The sequence below is a fragment of the Myodes glareolus genome, chromosome 6 (assembly GCF_982192425.1).
Source record: "Myodes glareolus chromosome 6, mMyoGla1.1, whole genome shotgun sequence".
Classification (NCBI taxonomy): Eukaryota; Metazoa; Chordata; class Mammalia; order Rodentia; family Cricetidae; genus Myodes; species Myodes glareolus.
Window position 1 is genome coordinate 19,596,707 of NC_142031.1, and position 19,000 is coordinate 19,615,706.

Sequence of the window (19,000 nt, forward strand, 5' to 3'; positions counted from 1 at the left end):
GACTTTATCTCAAAAGGAAAAACTAAAGTGGGGGATACTTTTTAAGTGGAATAACGTGTGCCCCCCCCCACATTACTAAATAAGTCCGTGGAGGTGTGAAGGGTACTACAGATTGTCATCTTTACAGGATATGGAATCATTCAAGAAACAAGCCTCGATTAGGATAATTAAAGTGCGGAAAGCCCATCCTAAATGCAACCAACAGCATCACCGGGTGCCCTGGGAGAACAGTGGAAAATGCTTTCTGGGTACCAACAACCACCCACCATCCAGCCTTCCCCTCTACCCACCCCCCGGCCGCCCCCTCTCCTTCCTCACTCTAGACACAGTGTGACCGGTCATCCCTTCTGCCACCTTGATAGACTGTACCCTCAAACTGTGAACCACAATAACCCTTCCTTATGTTGGCTTGGTCAAGGGTTTTAACACAGCGGGAAGACAAGGACTAGCACTGGGTTTTGTCGCGATGGGGTCCCATGTAGGCAGGCTGACCTCAGACCTGCTATGTAGCCAAGGATGGTCTTGATCTCCTGCCCCTTATACTTCCACCTCCTGTGTGCTGGGATTGCAGAGGTGCACCATGCCCAATTTATTCTAGGCTGGGGAGCCACATCCACAGCTTTGTGTATGCCAGGCAGACACTCCACCAGCTGAGTGGTAACGTTTAGACCTAAATCTGTCCGGGTCCAAACTTTGTCATCTTTTCTGTACCCCTCTAGGTGTTCACTACATCTTCTTTCCTATACCCTACTGGTATATTCACAAATCACTTCATTTGATGAGGTCCTCTCAGCCTGAGGTTAAGACAATCGTCCCATTTTACAGCCGAGAGAACCAAGTCTGGAAGAGAAGGGTTCTGTGCCCATAGTTCCTTATCTAGCCAGTGAGGGAGTCTAGAACTAGTCCCTGGCCCTCTTGACCAAACCTGGCCATGTCCAGAGCTTTTCCTGCCTTCCTCTGTTCCTGCCTTCTTTCTACCCTCACTGTGACCCTCATTGCTGTGCTTTACACAAATGATGCCCAGCCTTTCTTCCCATCCCTTTCCTTGCCTGACTCCCAGCCTTACAAAGGGTTCTGCCCAGCATTCCTCTCTCACCTCACAGCCAAGCAGAAGCTGCTACTGCCGCCCAAGAGGGTGTGGAGAAAAGGAGGTGGCTTGCCAAAGCCAGAGCACAGGTTTACGTGAGGCTGCGAGTCCCCAGACAAACGCCCCTCTGTATCTTGAGGCCTATTGTGACTGGCAGCCATCCAGTGCTCACCGCAGGCAGCTTCAGAGGCTGGGATTGGCCTCTCTCTTGTCCTCTCTGCAGCCCAGACCTGCCAGGTCCTGACTCGGGCAGGAAACAGGGGGTGTGCTCTTTCTGGAATGGAGGATGTGGGAGGCCAGCCAGCTTGAGGAGGGTGAGGGGGCCATGTCCTGAGCCACTCAGGACGGCTGAAGTCTGAAGGTAGATGGCTGAGAGGAAGAAGGTCACTGGGTCCTGGCTGGCCATTCCCAGCGAGAGAAAGCTGCCCTCTAGACACAGCAAGTGAGCAACAAAGGTAAGGTTTGAATCCAGGACTTCTCCCTCCCAGGCCAGGGTTCCAGCTATCAGGGGTTTACACTGTGACCCCCCCATGAGACCACAGATCAGGACAAGGGGCTCCCAGAAAGAGTGGACTGTCTAGATTAAGAGCTGGCACACCCTCCCTCCACACAGGTGCTCTAAAGCAGTGGTTCTCAGCCTTCCTAATGCTGCGACCCTTCAATACAGTTCCTCGTGTTGTGCTGAACCCCCCAACCATAAAAATATTTTAGTTGCTACTTCATAACTATAATTTTGTTGTTATGGCTCATAATGTAAATATTTGCTGTGCAGGATCTCTGATACACAACCCCTGTGAAAGAGACCTTCACCCTCAAAGGGGTTGTGACCCATAGGTTGAGAAGCACTGGGCCAGCAAGCTTTACTCAACCTAAGCCATCCACAGCAAGCACTTGAGCCTGCCATGTCCTCAGGAAAGGCAGGAGAAACAGAGAGCCAAATCCAGATCACGTCAGGCACAGTGCACAGGTCAGAAACCCCAGCACTGGGGAAACTGAGGCAGGGGGTGGAGTTAAAAGACAGCCTGGGCTACATAGTAAAGACCAGGCTGGACCTAAACTTGTCGCAATCGCGCTTCAGCCTCTAGAGTATCTGGAATTAGCAGAGTACTTTGCCATTCCCAGCAGGCCATGTTTCTTAAAACAAACAAAACAGCCTGGGGAGGTGACTCAGTGGCTCAGAGCACTGGTTGTTCTTTTAGAGGACCCAGATTTGGTTACAGCATCCACATGGTGGCTCACAACCATCCACAACTCCAGTCCCAGGAGATCTGTTACCCGCTTCTGACCGCTGTGGGTACCAGGTAGCATCAACACACAATCAAAACTCTCACACACATAAAATAAATCTAAAGACAGTTGGGGAGGGGCCTAGAGAGACGGCTCAGTCAGTAAGCTGTTTGCTACACAAGCATGAGGACCTGAGTTTGAACCCACCCCCCAGCACCCACATAAAAAGCTGGGGGCTTGATTATAAGCCCATAGCTGGAGAGGCAGAGAGACAAGAAGATCTCTCGGGTTCGTTGGCTGCCAGCTACTCTAGCCTATTTGTGAACTTCAAGCTAACAACTGACCCTGCCTCATAAAACAGGTGGATGGCATTGAGGAGTGACATCCAAAGTTAAGCTCTGTCCTCCACCTGCACACCAATACATATGTCCTATGGGGGTGGGACAATGCTTATATATATATATATATATATATGATATTTGTGTGTGCATGTAAGAGAGAGAGAAACAGACAGACAGACAGACAGACAGACAGGCAGACAGAGAGGATGACTTCTGGGAGTCGGTTCTCTCCACTGTGGGTCCCAGGATTTGAACTTGGGTCATTAGGCTCTTACATGCTGAGCCATCTCGCCTGCATCCTGCTTTCATCTCGCCTACATCCTGCTAGGAGTAGCTCTGAACCCCGTGTGCTTTATGAACAGGGAACAGTACTGTCATGGCAGCCGGGCACTAAAGGAGAAACTGGGTGGGGGGAGCCTGCAGCCTGGGGTGCGCTTGAGGGTCACCAGCTGGTTATTTTATGCTATGCAGTTTTCTTTGCTGTTGCTCTACCCTGCTCTGCACCCATCAGAAAGACAGTCACGAGCTTCTCCTCTGTGTGCGCTCTGAGGCTCTCTCGGTCCTCAGTTTCCCCGTTTGTAGAGGAGATGGCAGTGGCCTCCACAGCTAGCAGCTGCCTCCTAGAGTTCTCACAGAAGTTGTGGGCTGAGGAGGTGTTAGGGGACTGTTGAAACAGAAGGAAATTTTCCTCCGTTGGTCCAGGTAGTGATAACAAAATCCAGGTACCCACCTGAGATTAAAACAAAAAAATTCCATTCTGAGCCTAGTGTAAGGGTAAATACCTTCTTCGTTTTTTTTAATTTATTTAATGTGCATTTGCGTGAAGGTGTCAGATCTCCTGGAACTGGAGTTACAGACAGTTGTGAGCTGCCACGTGGGTGCTGGGAATTGGACACCAGTGCTCTGGAAGATCAGTCAGTGCTCCTAACCACTGAGCCGTCCCTCCAGCCTGGTACATACCTTCAGTACCAGCGCATTATAAACATTACCAGCTCCATCTAGCCCACTTTAAGGATTGTTGAAATGGAAGCTATTTAACCCAGAGAAGAAAACAGTCAGAGACCATAGAATGACTGTTTTCCAGGGCAGAAAATCCTTAGAATCTTGGATTCTGCAATTTATTTAACCTACAACTCACTGCTATCGCCGCCTGCTGGACAGAGGTAGAAAGAAGTTTCACACAAACCAGAGCTCTTAAACCTGCCGGGGTTGTCATGTGGGGAAGACAGAAGGGAAAGTACCAGTGGGTGAAGACTACACTGTGCCGACATGAAGGCCAGTTTTCTGTAGCTTGAATCAGACCCAATTTTTTGGAAAGTTAGGGCTTTTGAAAATTTCATTTAACTTTTTAATTAACTATTTATTTTGTGTGTATGCATGATGGTACATGTTTCTCTCCATCCATCCTGTGGGTCCCAAGGATTAAACTCAGATCATCAGGGTTGACAGCAAGTGCCTTTACCTGCTGAGCCAGCTTGCCAACCCCTATCTCATTATTTATTTATTTGTTTATTTATTTTTAATTTTTGAGACAGGGTTCTCATGTAGCCCAGGCCGTAATCAAACTCAATTTGTAGCCAATGACGATCTTTAACTTCCGGTCCTCTTGCTTCCAGTTTCCAGGTGTACACACGGTTTATGTAGGGTTGGGGATTGAACCAGAGGCTGCTTCATACACTTTAGGCAGGAACATTTCCTACCAGGCTATGTCCCAGCCCCATGGAACGGCTTTCGTGGGTTACAGTAACTCTGGCCGCAGTTGCTTAGTTGTGGCTTTTTCCGTTGGGAGGAGCTTGGAAGCACGGCAGACAAAGAGGGGAGGTGTTGAGTTGAGGGGGCAGCATTCTTCCCAATAACACCCTGGGAGAGACAGAGAGGGATGTGTAAGTAAGCAGTAAAAGGTCCTGACCCTCCGACACTTCCCAGCCCTGCTCCCATACAAGACAGTTTGTTAATGTGAGGGAGCCATCCATAGTCCCTTGTGGAGTCTGTGAGTGTGACTAAAACTAGACTGAGGTAGAGGACCCCAGTGTGACCAAAGGCGGCGCACAGTAGGAGGCAGGGTCAAAACCCAGGACAAATTCTCCACTCTGTGGGTGGAACCTTCCTTAACCTCTCAGGGTTTCTGTCAAAGCCCAACACTGATGCAGGCCGCCCCTTGTGTGTGTGTGTTCTCTGGGAAGCAGTCTATGGTGGTTTCCCGGAGATGGGGTTATGCAGTCTACGGTGGTTTCCCAGAGATGGGGTTATGCAGTCTACTGTGGTTCCCAGAGATGGGGTTGTACAGCTCCAGACCCCCGCCTACCACCTAGTGTAGCGATGTTAGGTGGGGCTCCTGTCTGCGCTGAGCCACTGGCTACCTCTATGTGCAGTGGCAATAGTGGCCACACACTCCTTTCCAGAGTGAAGATGAGGATGGAACGGGACCTTCTTTGCCTGTGAGGCACAAGGACCATGCTCACAACGGTGGCTGTGAATTAGTCTCGCTCTCTGAAAAACAACCTTGGTCTCCCTAGAGTATCCCGACATCCCCCGGCCACAGGCATGCACAGTGCTCAGTCCCCCGGCTTGGGCCCGACGTGGTTAACTGCAGTTGCTGGGACCCCCACACATGAAAACATCCACATCCTTGGCCACCAGTGTTCACTGCTCTCCTCCCACCTCCTCGAATGTGGCAGGAACAGAGATGTCATTGAGAGCCCTCGCTGCCGGGAGGAGGCGAGATCAGCTTTGGGACCACACACTGTTGTCCTTGAAGGAGTGACTGGCCCAGCTGGAACCTGGACCCCAGCACCCAGGAGGTGAACCCAGCAGACCCGAGGAGGAGCCTGTGTCCTGCGTCCTTAGGAGGCCACTCACCGGTTAGTGTGTGTGTGTGTGTGTGTGTGTGTGTTTATGTGTATGTGTATGTTTGAATTTGTGTGACTGGATGTGAATGGGTATGAGGGTATGTGTATGTATGTGTTTATGTGTGCATAGTACACATGTATGAGGGGGTAGAATATGTGGGACTGGGTGGGAGTGGGTATGAGGGTATCAGTGGGTCTGTGTGTGCATGTGTGTGTGTATGTCCGCCTCTGTGTATTATTGCGGTGACCGGTCACGGTCCCTACCGGGCAGATGGGAAGGTGGGGAAAATGCAAGCTTTGCAGTTGGCAAGGTCAGGTTCATGAGCTGCCCTACAGCTTTCAGGCCAAATGAACACGAGAGTGAACCTCACAGCCCTGAGCCTCAGAGTCCTGACTGAAGCCATGAAAAAGGAAACCCTGTTTTCTGTGGCATCTTGCATTGGAAGCAGTGGGGCTAGAAACAGGCTTAGGCAAACACATCTGAGTACCTCTGCCTTGCTGTGATGGGAGGGGCCAAGGACTCTCCTCAAGAACAGAGCAGGGGCTGGGCGGTGGTTGGCGCACACCTTTAATCCCAGCACTCTGGGGAGGCAGAGGCAGGTGGATCTCTGTGAGTTCGAGGTTAGCCTGGTCTACAAGAGCTAGTTCCAGGACAGTCTCCAAAGCTACAGAAGAAACCTTATCTCGAAAAACAGAAAGAAAGAGAGAAAGAAAGAAAGAAAGAAAGAAAGAAAGAAAGAAAGAAAGAAAAGAAGAACAGAGCAGGGAGACAGGGAGACCTCCATCCCAAATTCCCATCCTTGGCCTTTTCATTTTTTAGATAGTATTTATATCCTGGGCTAGCTTCAACTCCCTTTGTAGCTGAGGATGGCCTTGAAATCCTGATCCTCGTGCCTGCACCTCTCTGCTGCTAGGATTACAGGCATTGCCACTGCGCCCAGGACATTGAACTCTTACCAGCACTTTCTAGACTCGAGATGCCACTCAGTTGGCAGAATACTTGCCTAGTAAGCGTGAAGCCCCAGGTTCAGTCCTCAGCACCACGTAAACCAGGTGGGATGGCACACACCTATAATCCCAGCGCTGGAGACGTGAGGACAGGAGAGCCAGTTCATGGTCATCCTTAGCTACACAGTGAGTTCGAGACACTGTCTCAAAAAACCAAAAGTCCTATTCACGTCCTTAGCCCTCTGCTCCCTTAGGACGGGGCCCTACATGGGCCCTTACTACAGTCCTCCCCCGGCAAAGGGAAGATGGTGGTTTTTATCTCGGGGAGGAGGGCAGATCTGAAAAAGAACCAGACATGGCTGTATCTTCAAGGGCTGGCAGGGAGCACACAAAGCCAAGCCAAGCCACAGACACTCGCTGTGCTTTCTGGCTAATGGTGGCAGTGGGGAGGAAGAAAACAGCCTCCCGAACTCAGGCTGGGTGGGAGTCTTGTGGGAGGGGTGCCTGGCTTGAGACTGTGTTCTTTCTTCTGGGAAGCATGTGGCCTACCCCAGCCTATCTAAAGCAATCAGGTGACCAGAAGCCCAGGGCAGAAGGCGAATATACAAGGGGAGGTCAGGCAGAGACCTGTAGACGCCATGGAGGGGTGCTGAGCCATAGGAGGGTCTGAAGATCCCAAGAACAGGGCAGGCAGGACCCTGGACTTGGATTGGGGTAGAGAAAGTGAAGGTAGTGCCTGCCCTATAGATTAACATGGCCAGGTCACCAAGAGCCTTCTTTTTTTGTTTTGTTTTTTGAGACAGGGTTTCTCTGTGTAACAGCCCTAGCTGTCCTGGAACTCGCTCTGTAGACCAGGCTGGCCTTGAACTCACAGAGATCCGCCTGCCTCTGCCTCCCTAATGCTGGGATTAAAGGTGTGTGCTACCACCACTCAGCTTTTTAAAAAAAAAGAAAATGTGCTTCTTTTTGGTGTTTCTTTTTATTTGCATGTGTGTCTGTGTGAAGGTGTTGGAACTTCTCAAGTTTGCAATTATAGACAATGGTGAGCCACCATGTGGGTGCTAGGAATTGAACCCAGGTCCTCTGGAAGACAAGCCAGTGCTCTTAAGCACTGAGCCATCTCTCCAGCCCACCAAGAGCCTCCAGATGGCCTCCCTCATGTCTCAGGCAGATACCTACCCCTGTTTCCAGTAGAGCCGGGAAGTGGAGATGGGGGTTCTTGGGGAGGTTTACAGCAGAGAGTGGGGGCTGATGCCTGCAGTAGCCAGCACAGGGACAGGGGAGACAATGGCAGGTCTCTTGTGTCAGCAATCCCGCAGAGCTGATATGAGTACAAACCACCTTGAGGAAACAAGTTCTGGGTCTGGAGAGATGGCCCAGTGTTAGAGCACTGGCTACTCTTTGAGAAAACCTGGTTCTGTTCCCAGCACCCATATGGTGGCTCATAACCGTCTGTAGCATCAGTTCCGGGAGTTCTGAGGCCCTCTTCTGATGCCACCTGCTCCAGGCTTGCATGTGATGCACCTACATACATGAAGCAAAGGTACTCATATCCATAAAATAAAACAAATAGAAATTAATAAACTAAAAACATTTGAAAAAGAAAAACCAAGTTCTGACTTCTTTGTTGAGCACAGCAGTGCACCTGTGACCTCAGCACTTGGGAGGTGAGTTCAAGGTCATCCTCGGCTATCTATGGAGTTAGGGGGCCTGCCTGGGCTATGTGAGCCCCTGTCAGAAGGAAGGGGAGGAGGGAGAGAGGGAGGGAAGGAAGTTAGTTCCTTACAGTCCTAGGGTACTGTTTTTACACACAGAGTTCCTAGGAATGGGCCTCATTTTTACTTGCTGCCCAAAGAAACTGCACGATTGAGAATTCTAGAATCATTCAGGCAAAGAGCAAAAGAGGCATCATCATATAGACATGGTAAGATTAACCCTGGGTTTAAGCAAAATTTCTTCTTCGTTCTCAGCAGGATCAAGATGACCACAGCCACCACTTTGGGGGACGCCGTCTTCTCACTGAATATGACCAGAGGAGAAGACTTCTTGTATAAGAGTAAGGTGCACTTGGGGCAAGGTTGCCAAGGCAAGCTTCGGGGTCAACTTACCACTCCCACTGCTCGCCAACCTCGTTCATGTTTTCCTTGCCCTGGGCCTCAGTATTCTCACCTATAAGATGGGGACTATCCCTCAGGAGGTTTGTCGTGAAGACTCAAATGAGCCACGGGAAGGGCTCGGTTCCTGTAGATGTGCACACCGAGAGCCCAACTAGTCCTGTGACAAGCCTTGTTACTTCAGACTGCTGCTCCCACTCCCTACTCCCCTCCAACAAATCCTGGGATCTAGGGAATCTCTTTCAAGATATTGAAATAGGTCTCCTTGAAAAGTAGCTGCTTGCTACACGTGGTGGCACACACCTTTAATCCCAGCACTGGAGAGACAGAGGCAGAAGGATCTTTGTGAGTTCAAGGCCAGCCTGGTCTACAAAGTGAGACCCTGATTTGATGACAACAACAAAAGCACTAAAGAGGAGGAACACATACTATTTTTTTAGATGTATTTATTTATTATGTATACAGTGTTCGGCCTGCATGTAAGCCTGCACACCTGAAGAGGTCACCAGATCTCATTATAGATGGCTGTGAGCCACCATGTGGTTGCTGGGAATTGAACTCAGGATCTCTGGAAGGGCAGCCAGTGCTCTTAACCTCTGAGCTGTCTCTCCAGTCCGCACATACTACCTTTTTAAAAAGAAAAATACCCTGCTTACTTCCCCTTTTTAAAATGTGCATTGGTGTTTTGCCTGCATCCGTGTCTTTACGAGGGAGAGGGGTAGTTCAGCTGCGTGGGGTGGGAGGAGGCCGTGGAGGAGTGTGGTTTGGGGTCAGGCCATATTGGGCGCCAATTTGTAGTAGTACCAAAGTGTTCCACAATAGCTTGGAATGGAGTATAACAAAGGTTTATTTATTTGAGGATAAACTCACAGTAAGGGTAGTGATCTGCAGTCCTCTGCATGCGCTGGGAACTGGAACTGAATCCAGCAGAAAAGAGACCACACATGCTTTGCTTTTTTTCTGCTCTTAGAGTATATGAAACCACATATCTTTAAGCCATTATCTTAAAGGCTATTGGCTCAAGAAGTTCCCACAACCCTTGGAACTGGAGTTATAGACAATTGTGAGCTGCTATGTGGGTTCTGGGAATTGAACCTGGGTCCTCTGGAAGAGCAACTAGTGCTCTTAACCACTGAGCCATCTCCAGCCCTTCTTTCTTACTTCTTAATGAGCAAATGAATGAAGGTAGGAATGGGTAAGTCCTGGAAAATGTTTAGCAAGAACCAGGGGTTCCCAGAATAAGAAAAGCTAATGGCTGGTGGTGGTGGCGCAGGCCTTTAATCCCAGCACTCAAGAGGCAGAGGCAGGTGGATCTCTGTGAGTTCAAGGCCAGCCTGGTCTACAGAGCAAGTTCCAGGACTGAGTCCATAGCTACTGGGAAACCCTGTCTCAAAAAACAAAAGAAAGAAAGAAAGAAAGAAAGAAAGAAAGAAAGGAAGGAAGGAAGGAAGGAAGGAAGGAAGGAAGGAAGGAAGGAAGGAAGGAAAGAAGGAAGGAGAGAGAGTAGAAAGTCGGGGCAGATGACAGCTCTTCAGGAAATCAGGCCCAGGCCCAGCATGTAACTCAGTTGGTGGAGGGCTTGCCTAGCAGGCTTGAAGCCCTGGGTTTGATTCCCAGCCCTGAATAAACTGGATGTGGCATTGCACATACATGATCCCGGTCCTATCACTGGGCTTGTGGAAGCAGGAAGATTGGGACTTCAAGGTTATCCTCGGCTAATAGTGTTTGAGGCCACATGGGACTCTGATGCCAGTTCACTTCTCCACTGTGGTCATGTACACCGTGACTAAAAGCCACTTGGCGAGGAAAAGGTTCATTTTAGCTTACAGTTTACAGCCCATCGTCATGGGAATCCAAGGCAGGAGCCTGGAAAGCAGAAACCATGGAGGCGTGCTGCTCACTGGCTTGCTCCCATGACTTCTCAGCCCGGTTTCAGATACAACCCAGGACCTCCCACATCAATTGTTCATCAAGAAAATGCCCTGCAGACCCAGGTCCCCAGGCCGATGTATTTGCATCAGATGGACACAAACTAACTAGCACACCCTGTAAAACATGAAAAGAAGACAAAACAGTTGTCTAAGGAGTTTAGGTCCCTTTCGGCCTTTTCAGCTGATCGTGTGTGCACTCTGCATATGGTTCAGGTGTCCCCAGGAGCAGCTCCAGCTTCTACACTGGGGAAGGAGGCGACTTCAGGCTTTAGAGCTGCAGGTGCCTATATGGAAAGGGCAGGATGCAACCGTTCTGTAGAGACCCAGAGGGGGTGATTCCAGGACAGGGTCACCAACTCCCACATACTCCATCTCGTCTGTCAGCAGCTCCCCCTGCCCACACATATCCCTTTGCCCTGATCCTCATTGGAACAGGCATCTGGAAGCAGCTCAGTATGTCTCAAACAGTCCTGAAGGGAATTCCAGGCAGAAATGATTCTATGTTTGTTTGGAAACAAAGTCTCCTTTGATAGCCCAGGCTAAGCTGGGACTTGCAATCCTCCTGTCGTAGCCTCCATGGTAGCTGGGGATACAGGCCTGTGTCATTTATTCTTTATGTTTCAGAAATCTTTGCAGGGCTGGAGAGATGGCTCAGAGGTTAAGAACACTGGCTGCTCTTCCAGAGGATCTGAGTTCAATTCCCAGCAACCATATGGTGACTCACAAGCATCTGTAATGAGATCTGGTGTCGTCTTCTGGTGTAAAGGCATACATGCAGGAGGAATACTGCATACATAATAAATAAATCTTGAGAGAGAGAGAGAGAGAGAGAGAGAGAGAGAGAGAGAGAGAGAGAACAAATCTTTATAAAGGCATTAAAAAGTGCACAACTTATATGTGTACTAACTCTTCACAAAGTGCACACATTTGGGTCACTAGCACCCATAGCAGGAAACAGAGAATACCAATGACCCAAGGTCCTGTTCCCTAAAGGAGCCCACCAAATACTGATATTGATTGATTCTATATGGTTTTAAATTTTGTGTGAACTGAAGGATAGCCATATGCATTCTTTTGTATCTGGCTTCTTTTAATCTGATTTTTTTTATATGCATCAGTATTTGCGTGTGGGTACCGATATTGTATATGCAGTACCTGTGGAGGCCAGAAGAGGGCATCAGACACCCAGGGACTGGAGTTACAGACGGTATGAATGCTGGGAATGGAACCTGGGTCCTCTACAAGAGCAGCCTGAGCTTTTAACCACCGAGCCATCTCTCTGGTCCCATGTCCAGCTTCTTTAGCTGAACCTTGTGTTCCCATGGCCGTACGCTAGTGTTGCACGGTGTCTTATTCTACTCTCCACACCTGAGGTGGTCTTAAGTGTTCCCATGTAACCCACAGTTTTCAAAACGCATCACTGAAGCATTTCATAGTATGTCATGGATTAGTCTACCCGCCTTACCTTATTAAATCACTCAGAATGTCAATAGTTCTGTAGACAGACACTTCCACTCAAAGAGCATCGGGGATTGATTATCCCGGAAATATGAAATTCCCTCTGAAGTGATAAATTGGCACAAAGCCCAGACGTAGTTATGGTTCTTGAGGTTTTCAAAACTCTGTCAGGATGTTGTTCTCGGACCTAAAGTTAGAACTTACCATTGAGAATGTATTGGAATTAGACACTGACACAGTGAGTCCGGACTTGCACACTGGCTTTGTAAGAGCAAAAGATTGAAAGCATGAACAATCTCACTAGGGACTTGGTGAGCAAATCATGGTGCAACCAAACATGGAGTAACATGCAGCCACCAAAACCATGTGCAGCCAAACACAGAGTAACGTCCAGCCACCAAAACCATGAACAGAACAGATAAAAGCATGGAGAGATGACCATGATAATACTATAAGATAACATATGTAATTGTACTGGCTGCTTTTGGGTTTTTTTTAAAGATTGGTGTGAGTAGGGGGTTTGCATGTTAGTGTACCAGATTCTCTGGAACTGGAGTTACAGGTGGTTGTGAACCATATGATGTGGGTGCTGGAAATCAAAACTGGGTCCTTTGCAAGAAGAGTATGCACTCTTAGCTGGCTGAGTCATCTCTCCAGCAATAGTTTGTTTTATTCTGTTTTGAGACAGGGGACATGTCTCAAGGACTGGCCATCAGTTTTCTATGTAGTTAAAGATGACCTTGAACTCCTGATCCTTCTGCCTCCCCGGGTGATGCAATTACAGGTGTGAACCACCACCGCTTTATATTTTGGTGTCTTTTTAACAATTGCCTATATTTCCATATGCAGGAATATTTCCTTAGGATAGCTGTTTCAGACATAAAACTTGATGTTTTTAAAGGTTTATTTGTTCTTATGTGTATGAGTGTTTTGCTCGCATGTGTGTCTGTGCACCATGAGTGTGCAATGCCCAAGAATGCCAGAAGAGGGCAGCAGTTCCTCCAGGTCCTGAAGTTACAGAAAGTTGTGGGGGGAACTGACCTGGGTTGTGTGCAAAGCAGCCAGTGCTCTTAACTATTAGATCTTCTCTCTCTCCAGCCCCTAGTCCTAGAATCTGCGCAGGCTTTAATGTGCACACACACACACACACACACACACACACACACATACACACACACACATGGCTGCACAGATGAAAGCACAGGTGCAGACGACAGTGACCCAGCCTCTCCCATGGTTTGCTTATTTTTATATTTTCAAAATTATCCCCAAAATCACATCAGTTGCGTATTATCAGAAAGAGGGAACTGGGCAGTGGTGGCACATGCCTTTAATCCCAGCACTCAGGAGGCAGAGACAGGTAGATCTCTGTGAGTTTGAGGCCAACCTGGTCTACAAGAGCTAGTTCTAGGACAGGCACCAAAACTACAGAGAAACCCTGTCACGAAAAAAAAAAGGCAGAAAGAAAGAAAGAAAGAAAGAAAGCAGGGAGGGAGTCTTGCTGATCTGTCCTGCAGAAGTTGGGAGCTGTGTTGGGGCTGGTAAGCAGACTCAGACAAGCACGCAGTGGCACACATCTGCAATCCCAGCCCTTGCGAGACAGAGGAGGAGAAGCTCAAGGTTATCCTGGGCTACATGGGAGTCAGCTCCTTATTGTTGTTCCAGAACATCTGAAAAAAATCAACTTAAATGGGGAAAAGATCTGTGTGGGCTCAGGGCTCAGTCCTGGTGACTTGGATCCACCACTGTGGGCCTGAGTTGAGATAGTGTCATTCAGAAAGGGCATGGTGAGTCGCCCACTCATGACGGCTGGGAGCCAGAGAAAGACAGAGTGGAAACATGGTAAGATGATCTTCAAAGACCCCCAGTGACCCACTTCCTTCCGACAAGCCCCTCCCCCATACGTTTTCTGTCATTGCTCAATAATGCCATCAAGCTATAAATCCAGTGGTTTAATCTACTGATTAGATTGAGGTCCTTATGTTCCAGCCAAAGATTAGCCCCTCAGCTGGGGCCAAACCATAAGCGTGTGAGGTTTGGGGAGACGCTTTATATCTAAATCATTCGTGACAAGTGCCCACTGGGGGCCTCCCAATCTGCATGTCCACTCAAGTCTTCACCATCTGCACTCTCTTGTAGTTTGCATTTTAATTAATTCACTTTTTATGTGTGTATATGCGTTGTGTGTGCACATTTGTTCATGTATGTTCATGATAGCATGAGCATGCCGTGACACATACATGGAGGTCAGAGGGCACCCTCCGTCTCAGCCCTGCCCTTCTACCTGGCCGACAACAGTCTCTCTGTTGTTTTCTCCCATTACACATCAGCACACACCAGGTTAGGTGTCTGCAAGCTTCTGGGGATCCTCCTGTCTCTGCGCATGTGGTTTCTGGGGACTCACATGTGTTTTCCCAGCGCCTCTACCCACTTCCGGTTCCCTCTTTTCTACAGGTTCTGGGGCCATCGTGGCTGCCATCGTGGTGGTCGTCATTATCATTGTCACCTTGGTTCTCATCCTCTTGAAGATGTACAACAGGTACGGAATGTCCAGGACTGCCTGGTTCCCCCCGCAACTCCTCCCCCTTCTGGTTTACACACACACACGCACACACACACACACACTCCTCCCCTATTCCAGCTGCAGAATGTTAGCTCATGTCCAGGGTGGCTCTGCCCTCCTGCCTTCCTCGTCAGAGCTGAGGTTTAAACCCAGTCCATCTGGTTTCAAAGAAAATATTCCCACCTAAACCTGTAATAAGAACAGGGGGTGTGGTTCAGTGGGTAGAGCACTTGCCTAGCATCCATGAAGTCCTAGGTTCGATCCCCAGCGTGGCATGAATAAGTATGGTGGCACTCAGGGGGTAAAGGCAGAAGGATCAGAAGGATAAAGTCATCCCCAGCCACACGATGAGTTCAAGGCCAGCCTAGGCTACATAAAACCCAGTCTCAAACAACAACAACAACAACAATAGTAGCATCAGTGTTATTTTTAAAGTCTTTGGGGTGTTGTTACCACATGAGCCTCTTGGAAACAAGGAGGTGGCATTGCGGTCCAGGTCTCCTATCATTCTGTCCATCATTGCTGAAACTCTGATTGACATGTGGGCGGGTACCCCTTCACCTCACACTGGTTACACTGATGTCCTGGGACTGTAGACATTTTAAGTCTGTTCTCTTCTCAATCACATAAGATGTTAAATATTCCTAGCAAAATGATTCATGTGCACAATCACACTACAACCCTTGCGGTTCCATGTAGCCTTGAATGCAGCCCCTGCTCGGACTCCAGTCATTGTCAGGGGCAGAATGAAGCTTAGCAGTTTAAACAGAACATCCCGAAGTGATCCAGGCTGGCGCCGACGGTCCTTCCCGACTGTCACAGTGTGACTTTATGGCGGACCATTGTCACAGAGCCCATTCCTCACTGTCTTCCAGGAGGATGAGGACCAGGCGGGAGTTGGAGCCCAAGAGCCCGAAGCCACCTGTGCCTCCTGCCCTGGACCCAAACAGCAACAGCAGCCAGCAGCCTGCGACTGTGACCTTTAACCCTGCAGACATCCAAGTGGAGACTCGGTGACCCTGTCCCAGCGCCACCCCTGCTTCTGCAAGGAGCTTTTATGGCCCAGAAGTATGCTCTTCTGGCAGCTTCACTTGAGCTTTTTCTGGGTGGGTAAACTGAGGCACCTTTTGTATAGCCCTTGCAGCTTGAAGCCATCCTTAACTGCGTTCTGCTCTGGCCACCCCAAGCTGTGTCCGTATCCCTTCTACCACTATACCAAAGAGCTAAGGACATTCTTTTGTCACCTGATGAGAAGCACGGTGCTGGGATACTGGTGTGAGTCTGGTTCTTGCCCCACAAATGCTACTCTAAGCAGACAGACAGACATCTGAGTGTTCTGGTCAGGGGTCATCACCCAGGATCTGCCACTTGGGAGCATCTTGTCTTAAGCGTCCTGTCCACAACATTGCAGAACAGATTCTCAATTTCATATCAGGTGCAGAGAAACTAACTCGGACTAACTAACCCACAAAACCAACTATCTAACCTATTCCAGTACTAGGTGATCTCGAGCCAGCTCACGATGGCCGGTCGGAACGCTCTCCCCCTTAAGGGACAAAGGATACCAGAGGCTTGACTTGGTAGCACATGTCTGTCATTTCAGTACTCAGTAGAGACAGGAACATTGTGATTACAAGGCCAGCTTGGCTGCACACAGAGATGTTTAATTTTAAAAAAAAATTTACAGAATAAACAGTATTCTCCAGAAAATTCTACTTCACTAGTAGTCAGGAGAAGGTGCTCTAAGGAGCAGAGGATGGGGAGCAGAGGCTAGCCCTGAGGAGCAGAGGATGGGGAGCAGAGGCTAGCCCTGAGGAGCAGAGGAGAGGCTGAGGAGCAGAGGAGAGGATGGAGAGCAGAGGATGGGGAGCAGAGGCTAGCCCTGAGGAGCAGAGGCTAGCCCTGAGGAGCAGAGGCTGGGGAGCAGAGGCTAGCCCTGAGGAGCAGAGGATGGGGAGCAGAGGCTAGCTCTAGGATGAGGCGTTGTTACAGCGCAGGGACCTGGGCTGTGTGGTCGCTGCTCAGGACCCTCCCTGCTGCCCCAGGTGGGCTGCCCCCACTCCTCATTTTCTGGCTCCTTTTTATTTGTATGCTAAACTTTCTTGACAGTCCCCTTGCCTCCGGGACAAGTATTTTGTCCCATTAAATTCTGTATTTTCTGTGTCCTTCCTAGTCACCTTGGAAAGACAATCAAAGCACAACACAGACAGCTCATTCTCTGTGACAGCTGATCTGTGGGCCCTGGGCCAGGAGATGCTCCCCTAGCAGGGACAAACATTTCAGAACTAGGAGTTACACCCAAGCTCTACTCTCTTATTGACCTTGAAAAAGAGATTCAGGGGCTTGTGCGAGGACTTGGTAGGTACACATGGCCAAGTCTGACAACTTAAGTTCAATTCTCAGGATGCCCACGGTGGAAGGGGAGAACAGATTCCTGCAAGTGATTCTCTCATCTCTCCATGTGTGCTGTGGCGTACCACAAACACAAGAAACAAACAGATTAAATGTATGTGAAAGTTTTGTTTAGGAAAAAAAAAAGGTTACTGGGGACCTAGGGAGATGACTCAGTGGCCAAGAATGCTGGCTGTACAAGCCTAAGGACCCGAGTTCAAAGCCCCAGAACCACCTAACAAGCTATGCGTGGCGAGAGGCACCTGTAACCCCAGCACTAGGAAGAGGCAGAGATGGAAGAAGCAGTGTGGCTTGCGGACTGCCAGCCTTACTTCAGGATCAGTGGGAAAGCTTGTGTCAAAGGAGTTGGACAGAGAGCAGCAGCCCGCTCGGAGTCCTCCTCTGGTCTGCCGGTGTGTTCATACAGGAGCACACGCCACACACGTAACGCAGACATACACACAAATTGTTTTTGACACCGGCTCTCTCCACGTAGCCCTGACTGGCCTGGCAGTCAGTAAGTAGACCAGGCTGGCCTTGAATCCACAGCGATCCACCTGCCTCTGTCTCCTGAATGCTGGGATTAAAGTTGTGCACCAGCCACACCTGGTTAAAAATATTTAAGTGATTCAGACCTGGTATGGTGGCTCCCACTGAGAATCCCAGCATTTGGAGGTAGCTAGAGACCTGGGGGGGAGGGTCAAGAGTTTAAGGTACACAGAAAATTCAGGCTCACCCAGGGCTATGAGAAATCATGTCTCAGAAAAACAAACAAAACCCAAAAACCTCCCTTTGAGTATAGCTGTGGAAAGTACTAGGAATTTCTCTTGTTTCCTCAGCCGTCCATCTTTCCATCCTTCTGAATCTAAATACCCATCAAGCCCCAGGCACTGTGAGGGCATCCACTAAGTTATCAGAATTCCACTCTCTCCATGAACCTAGGTCACTGTTTGTTTCACTGTCAAATGAGAATTTCTAATTCACAAAGCGTTAGAACTTTCCAGAGTCACGTGGCTGGCGATGTAGAGACAGGGCTCCACGTAGGCTAGGTCCCCGCTTGACAAGAGCCTTCTTCTCGGTCTGTCCTCTTCTTCCCACCCCTTCCCAAAGATGTCAGCTCTCTGGGAACAGATGAGGAGAATGCCGCAGTCTTGTCCTTGTCCCGTGTGGAGCACAGGGATCTGGTTTCCGAGCTGAAAGTGGGGACAAAGCCACTCCGGTGGCCTCTTGTGGGCTCTCATGAGCTCTCTGTAACTCACCCAGGCTCTGAGGGCCCTGCTTCACTGGCTTCCTGCCTAGGCTCTGAGCAAGCCCTAACATATAATAATGCTTCCCTGACCATTTTGTTTTCAAAACAGACAAAAGCCGTGTGCCGCTAGAGACCCAGCTCCTTGGGGTCCTTTCCTCCATCTCCAGTACTTGGGCAGGAGGAATCAGCCTCAGTGTTCAGCGTTAAAACTAACCTCTCCTGCCCACAGCAAGCTCTCTTGCTAACTAATGCTTGGGAAGGAAGGAGGGAGGAGGTGGACAGGATGGTTTGGGGCGGGAGCAAGTGAGAAACGATTCATTGTTCTGCTTTCCAATAATGAAGGTAGCCCACTAGGGCTCCCCTAGTAGCTCTGTACACATTGAGGGGGCTCCTCAGCATAGGAAGACAGGGCCCCTGATTTCAGCTGGGGATGGTGCGGCCCCATCTGTTCCCTGCTCCAATAGGTACCTCTCTCACCTGGGCGGGTGATCCTTCAGGTGGCTGCGGAACCGATGAAAGATAGTAAATAAATCAGCTGTAAAATAAAGAGGTTTAAATCAAACACATGTTGTTCATTTCAGTTACGTGGCGGGTTAACAAATCTCCTTTCTAGAAACCCCTTTCAAGCTGGGTGTGGTGTCTCAGAATCCCAAAACTAGAGGTCTGAGACAGGAGGATCATCACAAGTTCAAGGTCAGCGTGGGCTATGTAGTGAGCTCTGGGAAAGAGTGAGTGGCCACCGCCAGACCGTTCAAGAGTTAGGAAACTTGCTGAGTTGTGCAAATGTGACAATATTGTCAAGGACCTGGGACCACTGGGGCTGTAGAAGATACCACTCTCAA

The 19,000-nt window shown here is 49.3% G+C and overlaps 1 protein-coding gene across 2 annotated transcripts in view; it reads left to right on the forward strand.

The window, feature by feature from the left end:
• The window catches only part of Ncmap (non-compact myelin associated protein), a 33,031-nt gene extending 14,311 nt beyond the window's left edge, over positions 1-18,720 (forward strand). The window contains exons 2-5 of one of the 2 annotated variants that reach the window (XM_087907024.1): positions 5,334-5,516; positions 8,423-8,508; positions 14,410-14,494; positions 15,394-18,720. In XM_087907024.1, coding sequence (XP_087763150.1) covers positions 8,433-8,508; positions 14,410-14,494; positions 15,394-15,535 — 303 coding nt within the window. In that variant the 5' untranslated portion in view covers positions 5,334-5,516; positions 8,423-8,432 and the 3' untranslated portion in view covers positions 15,536-18,720. The remainder of the gene's footprint in view (positions 1-5,333; positions 5,517-8,422; positions 8,509-14,409; positions 14,495-15,393) is intronic. The other variant, XM_087907025.1, reaches the window with a different exon arrangement.
• The last annotated feature ends 280 nt before the right edge of the window (positions 18,721-19,000 follow it).